This window comes from Apus apus, chromosome 1, assembly GCF_020740795.1.
Source record: "Apus apus isolate bApuApu2 chromosome 1, bApuApu2.pri.cur, whole genome shotgun sequence".
Classification (NCBI taxonomy): Eukaryota; Metazoa; Chordata; class Aves; order Apodiformes; family Apodidae; genus Apus; species Apus apus.
The window spans coordinates 124,277,604-124,293,698 of NC_067282.1; the positions used below are offsets into that span (position 1 = coordinate 124,277,604).

The 16,095-nt window shown below is 51.4% G+C and overlaps 1 protein-coding gene across 4 annotated transcripts; it reads left to right on the plus strand.

Moving 5' to 3' along the window:
• Positions 1-8: 8 nt before the first annotated feature.
• On the plus strand, positions 9-14,836 carry PTPN6 (protein tyrosine phosphatase non-receptor type 6). Of its 4 annotated transcripts, none has more exons than XM_051643450.1 (15): positions 9-5,083; positions 6,433-6,555; positions 6,851-7,045; positions 9,743-9,965; positions 10,631-10,747; positions 10,905-11,018; positions 11,415-11,511; positions 11,927-12,006; positions 12,096-12,245; positions 12,357-12,488; positions 12,752-12,906; positions 13,201-13,268; positions 13,656-13,807; positions 13,909-14,006; positions 14,129-14,836. In XM_051643450.1, the coding sequence occupies exons 1-15, from the start codon at positions 5,046-5,048 to the stop codon at positions 14,232-14,234; spliced, it is 1,848 nt and encodes a 615-aa protein (XP_051499410.1). In that variant the 5' UTR covers positions 9-5,045; the 3' UTR covers positions 14,235-14,836. The 4 variants fall into 4 exon arrangements, with proteins under 4 accessions (XP_051499410.1, XP_051499418.1, XP_051499426.1 ...); XM_051643458.1 differs by having other exon boundaries at positions 9-1,600; XM_051643466.1 differs by lacking the exon at positions 9-5,083 and adding an exon at positions 5,090-6,156.
• Positions 14,837-16,095: the final 1,259 nt, after the last annotated feature.

Here is a 16,095-nt window from a genome sequence, read left to right on the forward strand (position 1 = left end):
CTGCACAGGAGCGCCCGCCTCTTTCTGGATTGAGCCTGTGCCAGTGCTTTGGGAGGCCCAGTTATGTACCAGCCTCTGCAAAGGGGTCATTGTTTATAGAAACCTTGGTGTGAAGCCTTAGGACTTGGTATGAAAGCATTTACAAATTAGCTGTTCGAAGCATACTAGGTGATGTGTCCCTAAACACAATGAAGTGCCATGAATGCCCCCAAAGCCCCTGTCCCCAGCAGAGTTAGGGCAGCTAACTCCCACCCTGCCACTCACGGCTGCATTGTTTTCCAGCTGAATGTGCCATCAAACACGTCAGCCCTGAGCTGAGAGATGCAGCAAGGAGTGGCACGGTGTGGGAGGGCTGGGCTTGCCCCATTTTCTGCAGCCTGGCTGAGACATAGAATCATAGAATCCTAGGCGTTGGAAGGGACCTTGAAAGATTGATCTAGTCCAACCCCCCTGCCAGAGCAGGGTCACCCAGAGCACATCACACAGGAACGTGTCCAGGCGGGTTTTGAATGTCTCCAGAGAAGAAGACTCCACAGCCTCTCTGGGCAGCCTGTTCCAGGGCTCTGTCACTCTCACAGGAAAGAAGTTCTTCCTCATGTTCACATGGAACCTCCTGTGCTCCAATTTGTATCCATTACTCCTTGTCCTATCACTGGTCATCACTGAAAAAAGCTTAACTCCATCTTCTTGACACTCACCCTTTACGTATTTGTAAACATTGATGAGGTCACCCCTCAGTCTCCTTTTCTCCAAACTAAACATCATAAACGACATAAAATTGTATCTTCTTGTCTTTTGGGACTGAAGAGAGAGAAACCTAGTGGAGCAGCCTTGGTCCAGCTTGAGGTTTTGTGTTTCTAACCAGTTCTGTGTGTGCCTGCCGCCCTTGGAAGCCTGGAGGTCTTTTGGGAGGGTGATGGGGGCTAGGGTGGTGGGGCTGCGTGTGAAGAATCTCCCCCTAAGAGATCAGGGAGCTGCAGGGAGCCAGGTGCGAGAGAGCTGCTGCCCATTTTACCTTCTGTGCCTGCCGGTTACAAACCAGGTAGGAATGCAGCCAGCAAGGGCGTGAGCTTCAGGGATAGGAGGCAGGAAGAGCACTCAGTCTCCATCCACCTCTCCCGGCTTGGCCTTGGCCTTCCCCCACCCCTCTAATTATTCATTAACCACAGCCCAGGAAGTGCTTTGCAAATGGTGGAAATTAAGCCCTCTGCTTGAGGCCTGGGGTTTGCCTGACCTGGAGCTACCTCCTTCTTAGTCTGCCTTGGAACAGGCGGAGTCTGGGGCCGTGCCCGTGCAGATTGGACACAGGTGAGTCGCAGGAGGTGCTGCAGCCCCCAGGTGCTGCCAGCTGCCTCTGCAGGGCCCTGGTACTCACCCCGTGGGCACCCAGCCCTGTTGGGAAGGTGCGAGTCCACCCCTTCTCTGGCAGGGTCTTTGCTCTCCCTCCCAAGTTCATCTCGAGAGACTGCCCTCATCATTCCAATATTGCTTCCTCTCCGTCAGTAGGACCCCTTGGCTCTAGCACCTCCCACATCTGCTGCTGTCAGAGAGTGGCCCATCGCGGGGATCTGAGAGGCAAGATCCTCATGCCATCCTGCGGGTGAGTGCTGGGAACGCTAGTCAGGGAAAGAAAAAAAGAGCTGTTGGTGAGAAAAAAATACTGGCAGTGGGAATTTGGCTCAGAAGAGAAAAAACCCACCTCCTTTAGGAGCTAGGGGAAAGCCTGAGGGCTGGGATTCAGGGTGGTTTAGATTGCTGTTGCTGTCACTGTTGCTTCTCACTTTGTTAAAGAGCAGCAGGGTCTGGATACCCAGTCCACTACGGTTCCTCCGCCAGCCCCACAGAATGTTGTACAGAGGTGGTCAGGTGGCTGGCTGACCTTTTTAGTCCTGGTTATTTCTTGGCTCACTACAGCCTTCCCAGCCCTTTCTGAAACAGCAGAATATAAAATCTCCAGGGTGAGTCCAGGCAGGTTCTCTGCTCTGGGGACTGCGATAGCGTGGTGTAAGGAAATGGGATTCACACCAGCATTACTCTGTGACAAGGATCTGTGCAACCACAAGTGCTCCAACACTGTCCTGGCGTCCCATGGCCTGACAGAGAGCACCTGGCTTGGGGAAGTCACAGGAAGATGGTCCATCTGCCCATTCCCCAAGCCCAGGTGGGTTTGACTCTGCACTGAGTCAACACAACTGAGCTACAATACAGTTCTGTGCAGAACAGCAAAACCTCTCCTCTAAAGTCATCTCAGCACTGAGAATCAGAAGTGACAAATGCGGTGCTGATTCCCAAAAAGGGCTCCAAATAGGATACCCCAAATGTGAGGGAAGCACAGACCAATAAAGCTGGTATCTGGGTAAGAGGGTGGACAGCATAACAGAAAGCAATGAGTGTGATATTAAAGAAAGAGTCAGCACCTGCTTCTGTGAAGGCAAATCCCATCTTGTTTTCTGAGGGACTCAGCAAGCTTGTGGATAGGGGAGGTCTGGCTGATCCAGTTCTAAAAAAAATGATTTAACATTATTTTTTCATCAAAGTCTTAAAATAAAGCTACAGTCATAGCATAAGAAGGAAGAAGACAACCTTTATCTTGGGTAAAGAATTAGTAGAAAATAGGAAAGAGAAGGTGGAAATAAACGTCCAGATTTTACAGGAAAGGGAATGAATCAGTGGTCAGATCACAGGGCCTAACCAGAAATACAGTATATTCCCAAATGACCTGGAAAGAGAGCTTGGATGGTGAGGTGACAAAACTGGCCAATGGTAGAAAGTCATTCAGGATAACGGGGTGGGAGATGACTGTGAGTAACTTTTAGAAGGGCCTTGTGATAGTGAATGGGTGGGCAATAGAACAGCAGGTGAATAAAAGTATAGGCATATGTAAAACAATGTTCCTGGAGAAAAATAATTCCAAGTTTACATATAAAACAATGAGCTGTAAACTAATCCTAACCTCTCTGGAGTAAGACTATGATTATATATAAATGCATGGAAATGTGAGCTTAAAATGCTTGGTTGTGGTGAACAGACAGCACAAATTGCCACTGTGTCTCAATATGTCCACTTGTCCCTGGTATCTTGAACGCTGTAGTTCTGTGCCATCCTTCATCCTTATCTACAAACAATACAACAGAGCTGGTAACATCCCAGAGAGGGACAGCAAACATGATCAGAGGTGTAGAAAAGCTCTGTGTGAAGATCACCTTCATGGGGTTGGAGTCGTCAGTCTGGGAAAGAGCTGAGGAAGGATACAGACAATACAGGTCTATAAAATCATTATCAACCTGGAGGGGGTAAATAGGAATCAGCCATGGAATTGTCTCTCTCTACGACAAGCAGATGTGAATAAAAATGGGCAGGGAGCAGCTTATAAGCAAGCCAAAGGAGGGGATGGTCCTGTAGCTCAGCAGTGGAACTCCTTGCCAAAGGATGGATTTGATGGTTGGCTCTACCAGTAGCTGTAAACAGAGGCTTAGGGAGTACAAGGGGGAAAAGAAACTGTTCCTCCACCCTCTAAATCGCCCAGTTCCCCTCTAGGTAGTCTCAGATAGCTGTTAAACCCCTTCATAAGCATCTTTTCTCCAGGCTGAAAAAACCCAGCCTGGCAAACCATGTCTGCCATGCTCCTGTGGTCTCACTGCCTCGGTGGCCTTATACTGGATTCTGTCAAGTTTCTCAGTGTCTTTTTTACAGCAAGTCAGGTGTGGGTGTCTTTTAATTAACTATTTCATTGATCTCCTCTAAACTTGTTCCTGTGCTAGCAGTAGCTTGGCTCCACAAAGGGTTTACAAGATGAGGTTCTACCACCTCTGTTTTCCTGAAAGCCAAAGAGAGAACAGCGTAGGAATAGTTTCTTTGCTGAAAACTTTTGACCTGTTAATTATATTTAAAACAATATTTTAACGGTTCAGTTATAGTCTGCTGTTGCACCCTGCAGCCTGTGAGGAGAGCAACCTCACAGACACCAGCCATTTGCTTCTCTGCTGTGGTATTTCCCTCTCTTACCAGCAGGAGCTCCCCCCCAGTTGTCTTTGGTCCAGATCAAAGACGAGGCAGCTTGTGCATCCAGTCCTTTCGTGAGCTAAAAGCAACCAGAAGTATAAATTCATTCCATAAATGATGAGACCTGGGATTTGTATCGACACAAATGCTGATATGTGGGTTATGCTGCACCCGGTGCCTTGTCTTACTGGAGGATACTGAATTACCTGGGTTTAGTGCTAACTCGTCCTTTCTCTTCTACTCTGGGCTCTTTGCTACCTTGTCCTTTTCCTGTTCCCCTGTGTCCCATTAATGTTCTTTTCCTTGGGCAGATTTTCTCCTTCAGCCAGTTCATAAGGTGTAGGGGTGCCTAGGTTTTATTTTTGTCTACCGTGTCTTCATCATCTAATATTATTTTGTTACCAGGAATTCTCTTGTGGGACTTCTCCCCACAAGTTCCTGTTCTTTCTCTCTCACCACTAAACGCTTCTTCCCTGTGCCATGCTAGACTGGCTCTGATTTAGGTGCAAGTCTTTAAGGTGCAACTTCTGCAACTTCGAGCTACAGGTCTCTGTGCATTTAAGTGTCCTTTTTTTTTTTTAAAAAAAATAAATATTAGTTTTCAATCAGCACAGCTGGATCCCTGCAGCTCACTGCTGGCTCATCGTGAAACTAGAAGCATGTCAAAGGAAGCTGCTGTAGGTGCCTGGCTGCCTTTCTAACAATGAAGTTTAGCTTCCCACTCATCTCTCCAGTACTTCCCTTTGTTGTCAGTTTCTGTCTCGTCCACAGGTTTTCTCTCAGCCATTGCTAGCTGCCTGCTTAGCTTTTTGCAGAATTTCCCAGTCTGGTGGTGTGCAGGGAAGTCTGCAGCTGGTGATGCTTGAAATGAGAAAGTCTTTTGCTGTTCCTGCTGCTCACATCCCCACACAGGGTAGCTGAGATGGCCCAGGGAAAAGTCAGGCTCATTTGCCAGCTGGATTGCCCTCTTTGGCCACTGCTTAGCTCCTGTTCTTTCATGAGACCTGCAGACCTTGAAACCAGTGCTACGGAAAAGGGCCACTATGGGCTGGAACTGGAAACAACTAGACAACTGGAAATGGTTAGTTTTCCTTCTTCCTATCTGGTTGTCCAGGTTGACAGCTTTGGCCTCATCAGGATACTGTTCTGGGGTCTGGAAGGTCCCAGACTAATCTCTCTCGGTGCTGTGTGGGCCCACTGTTTGTCCTGCTCCTCTGGCTGCTGTTGAGGGGAACTTCAGCACCACCTCCCACCCCATCCCTCTGGAGCTCCCACTGCTCCCATCAGCTGCATCCCCCAGCAGGCCGTTTTCAGGAAGGCAGCTCGGTGCTTAGAGTGCCCATCTGGCCCTCGAGGTCTGCAGCTCTGGCTTTGCACAGACTTCCCCTGTGGCTGAACAGAGCACGGAGAACATTTACCTGCCCAGAGGGTGCATCGGTGAGCTGGTGTGTGGAGGTTTCACCTGGTGAGCTGAGGGCAGCCCAGCAGAGCTGGGGTGCTTCATTGCTCAATGTGTGCTAGACTCTGCTGACTGCTCCAGGCTTGCAGGCATGTGGATGAGCCCAGGCAGCTGTGGTCCCCTTGGCATCGTGGCAAGGGCTTGGGAGTGGGGAGCTCTCCTGGCTCACTCTGGCCTTTTGAGGAGGAAGGGGAACAGAGGACGTGCAGAACCAAATTTTGTGAGCAAAGCCGGGACCCACGATGCACCCACAGAGCCAACCCTGGTGTGAAAAAAGACAGGAACCCAAGAACAAGAGGGGGGATGGGGAAGAAAGACACAAAAGGAGAAGCAGAAGTGTGTGCAAAGCAGCTTGTGGCTGGGGAGCTGATGGCTCAGAGCTCTTCCTGTTCCTGGAGCCGCGCGTGCCCGGCCACGTACGAGCTGGTGCCTGCCTGTGCCCCACATCACTGTGCAGAGGGACAGCACCCACGGCACATGTTGAGAACCGGGTGGATGGAGAGGGGCTGAATGGACTGACGTGATACATGGCCAGCTCCCCAGAGGGACAGAAGCAGCTTGGCCTTGGGTGCTCCGGCACAGAGCTCCAACTTCCTTTTTCTCACCAGTGTAAACTGATTTCTACTTTGCATTTTTTGAGTTGCTTTGGTGGTAGCCTCTCGGCCCCCTCTTCTTTTGCCCTCCACGATGGTGAGGTAAGAGGGGCTGAGAAGTTGTGGGTGTGTGTGTGAGGAGGGGGACCAGGAAAGTAGGACAGATCAGAGGGAGGGATAATCCTGGAAGCTGTATCTCAGTGGAAACCTTTCATGAGCTGGGGGAGGTATCTGGCAGGAAGGGCTGCTGCTGAGAGCTGTCACCTGTATGGGCATCTCTAGGGATCCTGACTGGAGACCATTCTTCACTGTACAAGTTTCCAGAAGAGTGCCTGGACTTTTTTACTCACTTGGTCTTGTTTTTATCTCCTCTGGTAGGTGGTTTCACCGTGACTTGAGTGGGCTGGAAGCTGAAGCCTTGTTGAAGGGTCGAGGTGTCCATGGGAGCTTTCTGGCCAGACCCAGTCGGAAGAATCAGGGGGACTTTTCTCTTTCAGTTCGGTAAGTCACTTGGACCTCAACCTTTGTCTTTCCAAGGTTACATACACAGAACGCTCAGACCCTCGTATCCTGTGGTGCCTTCTTCACCCTGTTGTTATTCCTTTGAATTCTTTCCAAACTGTAAAAAGACTTGAGCTTCCCAGCATATTCTAGACAGGAAGCAGGAGCTTCTCTTTCCAGCCATCTCCTTTCACTAGGATGGCTTGCTCTGGTTCCACAGTGGGAGGTAAATGCAGAATCTTTTCTGCCTCTTTCCCAGCTGCCTCACTGGACTTCTCTGTGCATCATCCCACAGGGTTGGTGACCAGGTAACCCACATCCGCATCCAGAATACTGGGGATTTCTATGACCTCTATGGAGGGGAGAAGTTTGCCACCTTATCAGAACTGGTGGAGTACTACACACAGCAACAGGGCTCGCTGCAGGACAAAGATGGAACCATCATCGACTTGCGATACCCCCTGAACTGTTCTGACCCCACTACAGAGAGGTAAGGAGCAGCAGAGCAGCTGGTGTGTCAGTGATGAAAAGTCCTCTGTTTCATGGCTTCTTTTCTGCCCCGTGTACCCCCACAGCAAACCCTGCCAAAAGTGTCTCCTGTCTCCCATGCACTCCTATGCTTCCATGGGGACAGCATCCCCAGGAACAGCTGGACATACCTTGACCCATCACAGCAGCCCTAACAGGCTCTATTTTTACTTCTGGTTTCCTGTTTTTTTGTTATTTATATACTGTTTCCTAAAAGCACAGGTTGTGGTGTTAGTCTGCAGTGTGGTCTGCAGGGTGACACGTTATGTGGAAGCTCTCGGCCTTGCCCCAAACCTCTCTGGTTAGTCTGGTGACTCACGTAGCTGAGTGCAGGGCAATGTTCCCCTACTATTCCTAGCCCGCTCAGCCTCCTTCCTGTCCCCGCTTTGCATATGTCTCTGACACCCAGTTCCTAAACCAAATCAGGTGGTTTTGCCCTCGCCCTGCGCTTTCAGGCCCTTTGGTGCAGCTCCCGGCGCAGTCTCGCTGTGTTCCGGGGCAGGCAGGTCCTTCTCTGGCACCTGGAGACGGGGAGCAGGGATGTCCGGGGCAAAGCAGCCGGTGTGCCCCCGCTGGAGGCGGGGGTCTGGCTGCAGAGGGGCCAGCACCTGCGCTGGACGCCCCTGGGTCGTGGCCCTGCAGTTTCCACCCTTCCTCCCTGCGGTTGGAAACTTCTCTTCCCCCCCCCCCCCCCCGCCAGGCTCTTACGAAAGCTCCTCTCTCTCTCCCTCCCCAAGTGATTTTCCATCACGTGGCTTTGAAGAGTCGGGCTCTTCTGGGGGAAGAGAGGGGGGAACAGGGCCCGTTAACCCCTTCCTGCCTGCGGAGGGGAGGCCTAGAGACCTCTCGGATGAGCAGGAGGGGGCAGCTGTTCCCTGGGGTTGCATCTGAGCGCTGGCACATGGTGGCTGAAACCCTCCTCCTTGGGAGGAGGATCAGGAACTAACGCCTGCCATGCCATGGAAGTCAGTCACCAGCTGCTTTTGGCAGCACACGAGGTGAGGATGGACAGAAGTTACTTGCCAAGGCACAACAACTTGCCTGCCACGTCTTGCTGTCAAAAATGGTTCCTAGATGTTGTGTACGGGGATGTGTTGCTCCGGCCCGATGCAGGGGTGAATGAATGCCCCAGCTGCTTCTGCAGCCTGGGGCATGGCCTCCTGAATTCCCTTTCAGTTCTTGGGAACAGGTAGCCCTAACAATGCCAGGTTCACCGTAGACACCAGTACCACCCCAGGCCTCCACTGTTAGCTGCTCTGTGGGCAGCAGACCTGCTCCCACAGCTCTAACTGTACTGGCTTATCTGCTGAGCAGCAGCCTGGCCTCAGTGGCAGCACACAGGATGTATGACTGGTGCTGGTTGTAGAGATGGGGATTACCCAGGACCAGAGGGTCCTGCTTGAACCTGGCCAATCCCTGCTGCAGGAGAAGGGGCCAAATCTCCTCTCTGATACCCAGCTGGGGAGGAGGGAAGGGGCTGGGGCAGGACTACCAGAGCTGAAGTGGTTCCAGGGCTGACATGGGTCCAAACCCAGCAAAGGCTCCACCAGAAAATGGCTACTGGGAGGATCAGGATGATATAAGCAGCATTTGCCAGTGCCCAGAACACTGCATAGCTCTCAGCTGTCTATAATTTAGATATTTAGCTCCAGCTTGCAAGCAAGCTTCATGGTAGCAAGCCAGAGCTGCAGTGAACATGGCCTCCTGCATCTCTACTTGGCAGCTCAGCAGTGCTCCCAGGACCTTCTCGTGTGCTCCAAGGAGTCTGTGAAACTTGGGATGGGCACGAGGAACTAGAGGATCTGCACAGAGACAACCTGAGTCCCATCTGGAGTTTCTGCAGGGCTCTTGGCCCTGCAGTAGGAAGAGAGGCCAGGGTTGTCCCATCTCCATCTCCCAGCCATCACTTGCACTCACATTGCACAATGCAGTGAGATCCCATCAGGCAGGCACACCCTCCCCCCCAGAGACACGTGTAGGTGGGATGGCTACTGGCACCAGCTGTGCCATTTGCACCATGCTTGTGTCCCTCTGCACCCTGCAGCAGGGCAGAGGGCACCTTGGTCAAATGGAGATGGTCCTCACCTCGTGCTGAGAGGAGAGAAGGAGTTGTTGGCTGGGTGTCTGCACTGAAGACAGGAAGATGCATGTGGATCAAGCACAGTGACAAGTGACAGAATACAGGCTCCAGCTCGCTCCTGGCATTCACTCCCACGGCCAGGCTGATTGCTACGGTGTGATGTGCCCAGAGATTGGGAACTATCCTTTGACTGAAGATGTGGCCGAGTCTCAGGAAGAGAGGTTGCTGGGATGGTTCTTTAATGGATCGGATCTCACCACAGCCACCTGGGTGCTGCTAAATCCAACGGAGAGTTTCTGCTTGTCTGTATCGCACAACCGGCTCACACTCGGTGCTTTCCGTTCTGCTCCCTGGGTCCCCTTCTACCTCCACTTCATCCCTTGCCTTTTCCTTTTCTTGCCAGCTCTCTACTTCTTTCTGTATAATCTGCTTTTCCCAAAATACTGCTCCTCTCTTGGTTTCCTTCCCTCTCTCCCTCCCCCTTCCCCAGTGTCGATATCCTTCCCTCATCAGCTCAAGGGCATCCACTTACCTGCACCTCCACCTCTCTTCTGACCCTCTCTTGGCTTTTTTTCCTAGATGGTACCACGGGCATCTGTCAGGCTCTGCAGCTGAGTCACTTCTTCAGGCCAAAGCCATCCCTTGGACCTTCTTGGTGCGGGAGAGCCTCAGCAAACCTGGGGATTTTGTCTTGTCTGTCCTCACTGACCAGCTGAAACCTGGGTCTGATGTTGCAGCAGCTGGGGCAACCAGTGCCTCTGGGGCCCAGCTCAAAGTCACCCACATCAAGATCATGTGTGAGGTGAGCAGTTGGGAGAGCAAAAGGAAAGGGAGTGGAGGAGGTGTATGTCAGTCTCTGCTGATCATGTCTTCAAAAGTATGGGCCCTGTCAGCAATGTTTCTGAATTTGGATCAAAGTGCTGTCACCTTGCAGGCTCCTTTTGTCCTTGCCCCAGCCTGGGTGACCATGGGCAGTGCTGGGTGCTCAGACACAGGAGGAAGCAGGGCTCAGTCTGACCAAGAAGTGAAAGAGAGAGGAGAATTCACAATCTAATTATGAGTTCAGCAGAAGAGTCAAAAGCTCTTGAAGAAGTGGCATCTGCAAGGCCTCCACTTGTAGTCTGAAGGGTGCTACCAACCTGGCTGTCACAAGCTCCTCTATTTCACATGGGAAGATGCAGAGAGTGGAGGGAGATTTCAAGGACAGAAAGCCACTGACCTGAAATGACAGCTGAGGGCAATATACCTCCTCTGGGCTTCCATCCACTCAGAACAGCAGTCACTTCACCATGCTATCAACTCAGTGTTCTCTGGGCAAACTTCCATTTGACTTCCCTGCTAGAGGAATTGCTTTTCTAGATGGCCCATGGCTTTGCACCCCATTGTGACCTTTTCCCTGAGGGTTCCCAGCTTTGTCTGTGTTCACACTGTTACGAGTGGGACCTCACACATTCTTCCTCCACATAGAATGGACGCTACACAGTTGGAGGTGCTGAAACATTTGACAGCTTGGCAGATCTGGTGGAGCACTTCAAGAAGACTGGAATTGAGGAGGTGTCTGGCTCCTTTGTGTACCTGAAGCAGGTAAATCCCATTTTCTCTGTGTCTTAGGGATCCTTTGGAAGACCCACTTGCTGTTTGTTTCTGCTTGTGTCCCTCTCCTCCTTTTCTCCACAGCACAGAGAGGAGACGTTGCTCTCTAGCAGAGTCCCTCTCTCATGCCAAGCCATTGTTTCCCCAGCCCTACTATGCTACAAGGGTGAATGCTGCTGACATTGAGAACAGAGTGCACGAGCTGAACAAGAAGTGTCTATCTGAGGAGACATCCAAGGCTGGATTCTGGGAGGAATTTGATGTAAGAAACTGCTGGGGGACATTCTGGGTTTTTGGGAAGTCCCTGTGCACCACCTCATTCTCCATCCCTGATTTATTCCTGGACACAAACTCTTCAGGTGTCTTGAAAATTCTTGTCAATTTATCTCTGAAAGAAGTCTCTGGTTGGAACCTGTTCCTCTGGGGAATAAGTGGAGCCAGTGAGGTAGAAATGTGCCTTTTTGTGGTTGGGAGAACTTGTTAGCAAGACAGTAAAGGGCATGAACCCTGGACTTTTCCAGTCTATGTTTGCTTTTCACTTCTCTGCTCCCCCACAATGATGCCCATGTGTCTTCAGGGTCACTACTGTTCCTTTGGTGCCCAGCTCCCCAGTCATACAGTGTGACCTTGCCATGACTGTTCTTCCTTCTGCTCTCAGAGTCTGCAAAAACAGGAACCCAAGCACCTGTTTGACCGTCATGAGGGTCAGAGGCCTGAAAACAAGTGCAAGAACCGATACAAGAACATCTTGCCCTGTGAGTCTAGTTTTCCACTATAAAACAAAAAACCCACAACAAACCTCAAATAGACAGAGACAGACAATGAAGAGCTGTCTGAGTCACCTCTTGCCCTGCTTCAGCCCACTCTGTCCTCCAGAGCAGGGGACAAGGTGTGTGGCACTGAGGATTTGAGCTGATGAGAAAGTTCACAGGCTTTTCATGTCTTTGAAGGAAGGAAGGACTCATTAGCTTCTGATGGTCCATTGTAGGGGTAAGGAGATAGGAGGACAGGGTGACATTGGTCTGACTCCAGAGAAGGAAAGGTGAAGATAAGGGGCCTGCTGCATGCACTGGGTAGCATGGATGAGGTGGCATGGGGCAGTGAAGGAGCTTCATGTGGCTAGGCATGGAGTGTCTCATTGCTACATTTGTTCTTTCACTGCATCTCCAGTTGATCACTCCAGAGTCGTCCTCCAAGGAAGGGACCCAAATATACCAGGATCTGACTATATCAATGCCAACTATGTCAAGGTGAGAACTGAGATATGACTACAAGCCCAAAGTGCGGTAAGGCCTGCCTGCTCCTGCAACCCTCCTGATCTTCTCCTGTCCACACTCAGAACAACCTGATCAGCCCAGATGAGTGCACGAAGACCTACATTGCTAGCCAGGGCTGCCTGGACACCACAGTCAATGACTTCTGGCAGATGGTGTGGCAGGAGAACACGCGCATCATTGTGATGACCACACGGGAGGTAGAAAAAGGGCGGGTGAGTAGCAGTTGGTAGGTGTCCCTGAGCTGCCCCCTTCAACCACTGCTCTGCTTCTTCTCCCTTTCCTGCCTTCTGCCCAGCCTCACCCTGCCCTCTCTGCCCATGCAGAACAAATGTGTGCCTTACTGGCCAGAGGTGGGCAGCACAAGGGGATACGGTCCCTATCTCGTGGAGAACGCTGGGGAGCACGATGCGTTGGAGTACAAACTCCGGCACCTCTGCGTCTGTCCCAAGGAGAATGTGAGTGTGTCCGGCCGAGGGCTGTCACAGAGCACATGGGTCTAACTGTGCATCTAAGGCTGGGAACTGCTGGGTGCTGGGGTGTGCTGCTGTTGGGGTTGCTGGTCCCGCCGACTTTGGGCTGGAATCATGCTGGTGGGATCACCAGGAAGCATGCAGGAGACAGAGATTCCCTCTGGCTTCAGGCCCACCTCTCCCTGGGACCGAGACCAGGGACAGGACTGGGCTGCAGTTTTACCAGCGGGGTGTTTTGTTATTATCAGGGTAAGGCTGTGCGGGAGATCTGGCACTACCAGTACCTGAGCTGGCCTGACCACGGTGTACCCAGCGAGCCAGGAGGAGTGCTCAGCTTCCTCGACCAAATAAACCAGAAACAAGAGAGCATCCCAGATGCAGGGCCCATTCTGGTGCATTGCAGGTTGGTGCAGAGGCTGGGGTTTGAAGCATTCTCCATCGTTTTCCTAGGCTGAGGTACAGAAAGCTGTTCCACCAGCTGTTCCCTAGGAACTGTGTGTGAAGCATGTCAGCCCCAATCTTTGTGGGGTTTTTTCTCTTTGATGTCCCCAAACGGAACTCTCAGCCTGTTGAATTTGTCTTTTTTTTTGTGGCATTGCTGAGCAGCTGCTCCAAGTGCCACATTTTTCCCTAGAATCAGCTGCATTTTGTTTCAGAAGCTGCATTGCTCTGACCTCTGCTTGTCCTCTCCTTGCAGTGCTGGGATTGGCCGCACTGGGACCATCATTGTCATTGATATGATAGTTGAAACCATCTCCACCAAGGGTAAGAGGACCCCACAGGATTTTGAAGTGAACTGGCCTACCCAGCCCTTAGCTCCAGCTGCAAAGGGATGAAAGCTGTCATGTGTCAGTGGGAGAGGTCTTGTCACAGCCCTGAGAGGGTTGTGCTGTCCTTGCTACCTGGCAGCTGCTGGATTGCTGCACCACATCCACTGCTGAGACTTCAGCCTTCCCTGAGCTTGAGCTCTTCCTCCAGGGCCAGACTTAAAAGATGCTGAGCAGGAAGGAGGGATAGGAGGTCCATACAGGAGTCAAGAGTATGCAGGGAGGTGGAAACTTCTTGACTGACCTCAACTGTGACTGGTTTTGGTGGAGAATTGGGAGAGGGGCAGTGAATATGTCTATAAGCTTTTCTGGTGCCCCTTGCTAGGACTTGACTGTGACATTGACATCCAGAAGACCATCCAGATGGTGAGGGCCCAGCGTTCAGGGATGGTGCAGACAGAGGCCCAGTACAAGTTCATCTACATGGCCATCTGCCAGTTCATAGAGACAACCAAGAAAAAGCTGGAAGTTATCCAGGTGAGAAAGGGGACTCTGCTGTCCTGCCTGCGGAGCCTACGCCCTGCATGATGCTGGCTCTGAGCTCTGTGCTCCATTTCCCAAATTCTTCTCTCCTGTAGTCTCAGAAAGGCAAGCCGAATGAATCAGAGTATGGGAACATTGCCTACCCCCCTGCAGTGAGGAACGTGCATGCCAAGGCTACACGAAAATCCTCCAAGTAAGAGCTCACCTAAACCAGAGGCCCAGCTATGCCCGCCTCTAGCAATAGTCTCCCTCCTGGCTTGGCTGGATTTTTCCTCTTGCTCATTTTTTCCCCCTTGTTTTCCCCTGCTCTTCCAGGCAGAAAGAGGAGTCAACTGTTTATGAGAACTTGGGGAAAAAGGAGGAGAAGAAGAAACAGCGCTCCTCAGAGAAGAAACAGAAAGGCTCACTGAAGAAAAAATAAGCACATGTTGCAGGTAACCCCAGGGGGGTTTTGAACCCAGGGAGCAGGACTGGGGGTCAGGTCCAGGCTGGCCTGTCTCGCATTTCTTGCTCCCCAGCTGAAACTCTGCCTCTCCCTTCTGTGCCACCTCCCAGTGCCCTGAACCAGGCTGCTTCTCAGCTCAGCTGACTGACTCGATTGACCGACTCTGAGGTCCCTGACCTGTGCAGGCTGGCCAGGGCTCTTGGTGTCCCTTCATCAGTCATTAACAGAAAGAAATCCCACCCCTTCTTCCCCTCGCTCTCCAAGCACTGGGGCCCCAACTCCCCTCTGCTGTGTCAGCTGCTTAGGGAAGAGTTAAAACAGCTCTTTACAGGAGCTACAGCTCTGCCCACTGCTGTGAGTGCCTGTTACGTTCCCTGAAGTCTCAGCTTTCAGAATTCGGAGGCCTCTTTCAGCTTGGCTGCTCTGCAATTCAATGGGAAACTTCCTCCTGCCCTAACACCAACCCTCTGCCCTACAACCTCTTTTGTTGGAGCCTTCGATTGGATGCTGTAAATATACCAGAATTTGATGTGATTGCCACGTTTTCTCTTTTGTAAATAAACATGTACTTGGTTGCACGCTGAGTCCCAGAAGTTTTCTTCTACAATTCCTGTTTGAGAGTGAGCTGCGCACCTGGCTTCACTTGCAGCCCTGCCAAGCCTTGCAAGAATGACTAGCTTAGTTTTCCTCACTTCCTGCAGCCTCCAGCCACCTGGACAGAAGCTGTGGCCAATTCTGGTGGCTCCTTGCTGTGAGGCTTGAGTGCTGGCAGTCACCAGCCGCATCTGAGCACAGACAGCAAGCTGTGACAAACCTGGATGCAGACTTTTGCACTTAAATTTTGACACTTGGAAAAGCTGTCCTCATGCTCCCCAAATCACTAGACATTTTGTCATGTCTTTGGTGGTATCTAACCTGAGCTGGAAGGGCTGCTTCAGCAAAGAGCAGTGCCTGGCAGCTCCTTCCTCTGTACCACTTGGTAGAAATGAAACCTCATCTTTTTGGAGAAGGTAGACACCGTGGACACACTGTGTCTTCACAGATCCTAGTCAGTCACCTCCAAGGAGTGGCTAAAGGAGCTGGATTGTTTAGTCTGGTAAAAAGTAGGCTGAGGGGCAAGCTACTCTCATCTACACCTACACAGAGGGGTGGGAGGAAGACAATGGTAGTGGCAGACAATAAAACCAGGGGCGAAGGTCCCAAATCGCAGCTTGGGAGGCTCAGGTTGAACAGTGACTGGGTCCATCCGACAGGTCCTCAGAGGGGAAACACTGTCCTTGCAGGTTTTTAATTCTTGAGGCCAAAGCCACAGCTGATCTGACCTAGTGCTGGTAACAGTGCCACTTGCAGCAGCAGCCTGGACTAAAGACCTCCTGAGGTCCCCTCCCACCACAATTTCTACCATTCTGTGAGTGCCAGGAAGCATTCCTTAGTGCTGGAGCCCGTCCTTGGTGGTGTTTGGATGGGACTCAGCATGAATTTTACAGTTTTGCCAGTTAAAACCAGGCCCCAGCCTGAGAACCGTAAAGAAACATTTGGGGGAGTGCTGAGTTTGGATGAAGCCACAGTTAAGGAGTGCAGACCTGAGCCCTTCTGAGCTGTCCTAGATTACAGAGGACAGGCTGAGGAATCCTTCCTTTAGGGGTACAGGTACTGCTTAGGATGTGGGCATTTGCTACTCCAAGAAAAAGACGGTTCAGGTGTCCTCGACTAGGACCTGGTTAGAGCTGATAGCATGAAAAGCTCAGTCCCAATTAGGGAAAAGTCTGAGCTATGTCACAAAGTGACCTAGGACCCAGACCAAGATTACTTGGAAATGTGGGAGAGGGGATTTTGT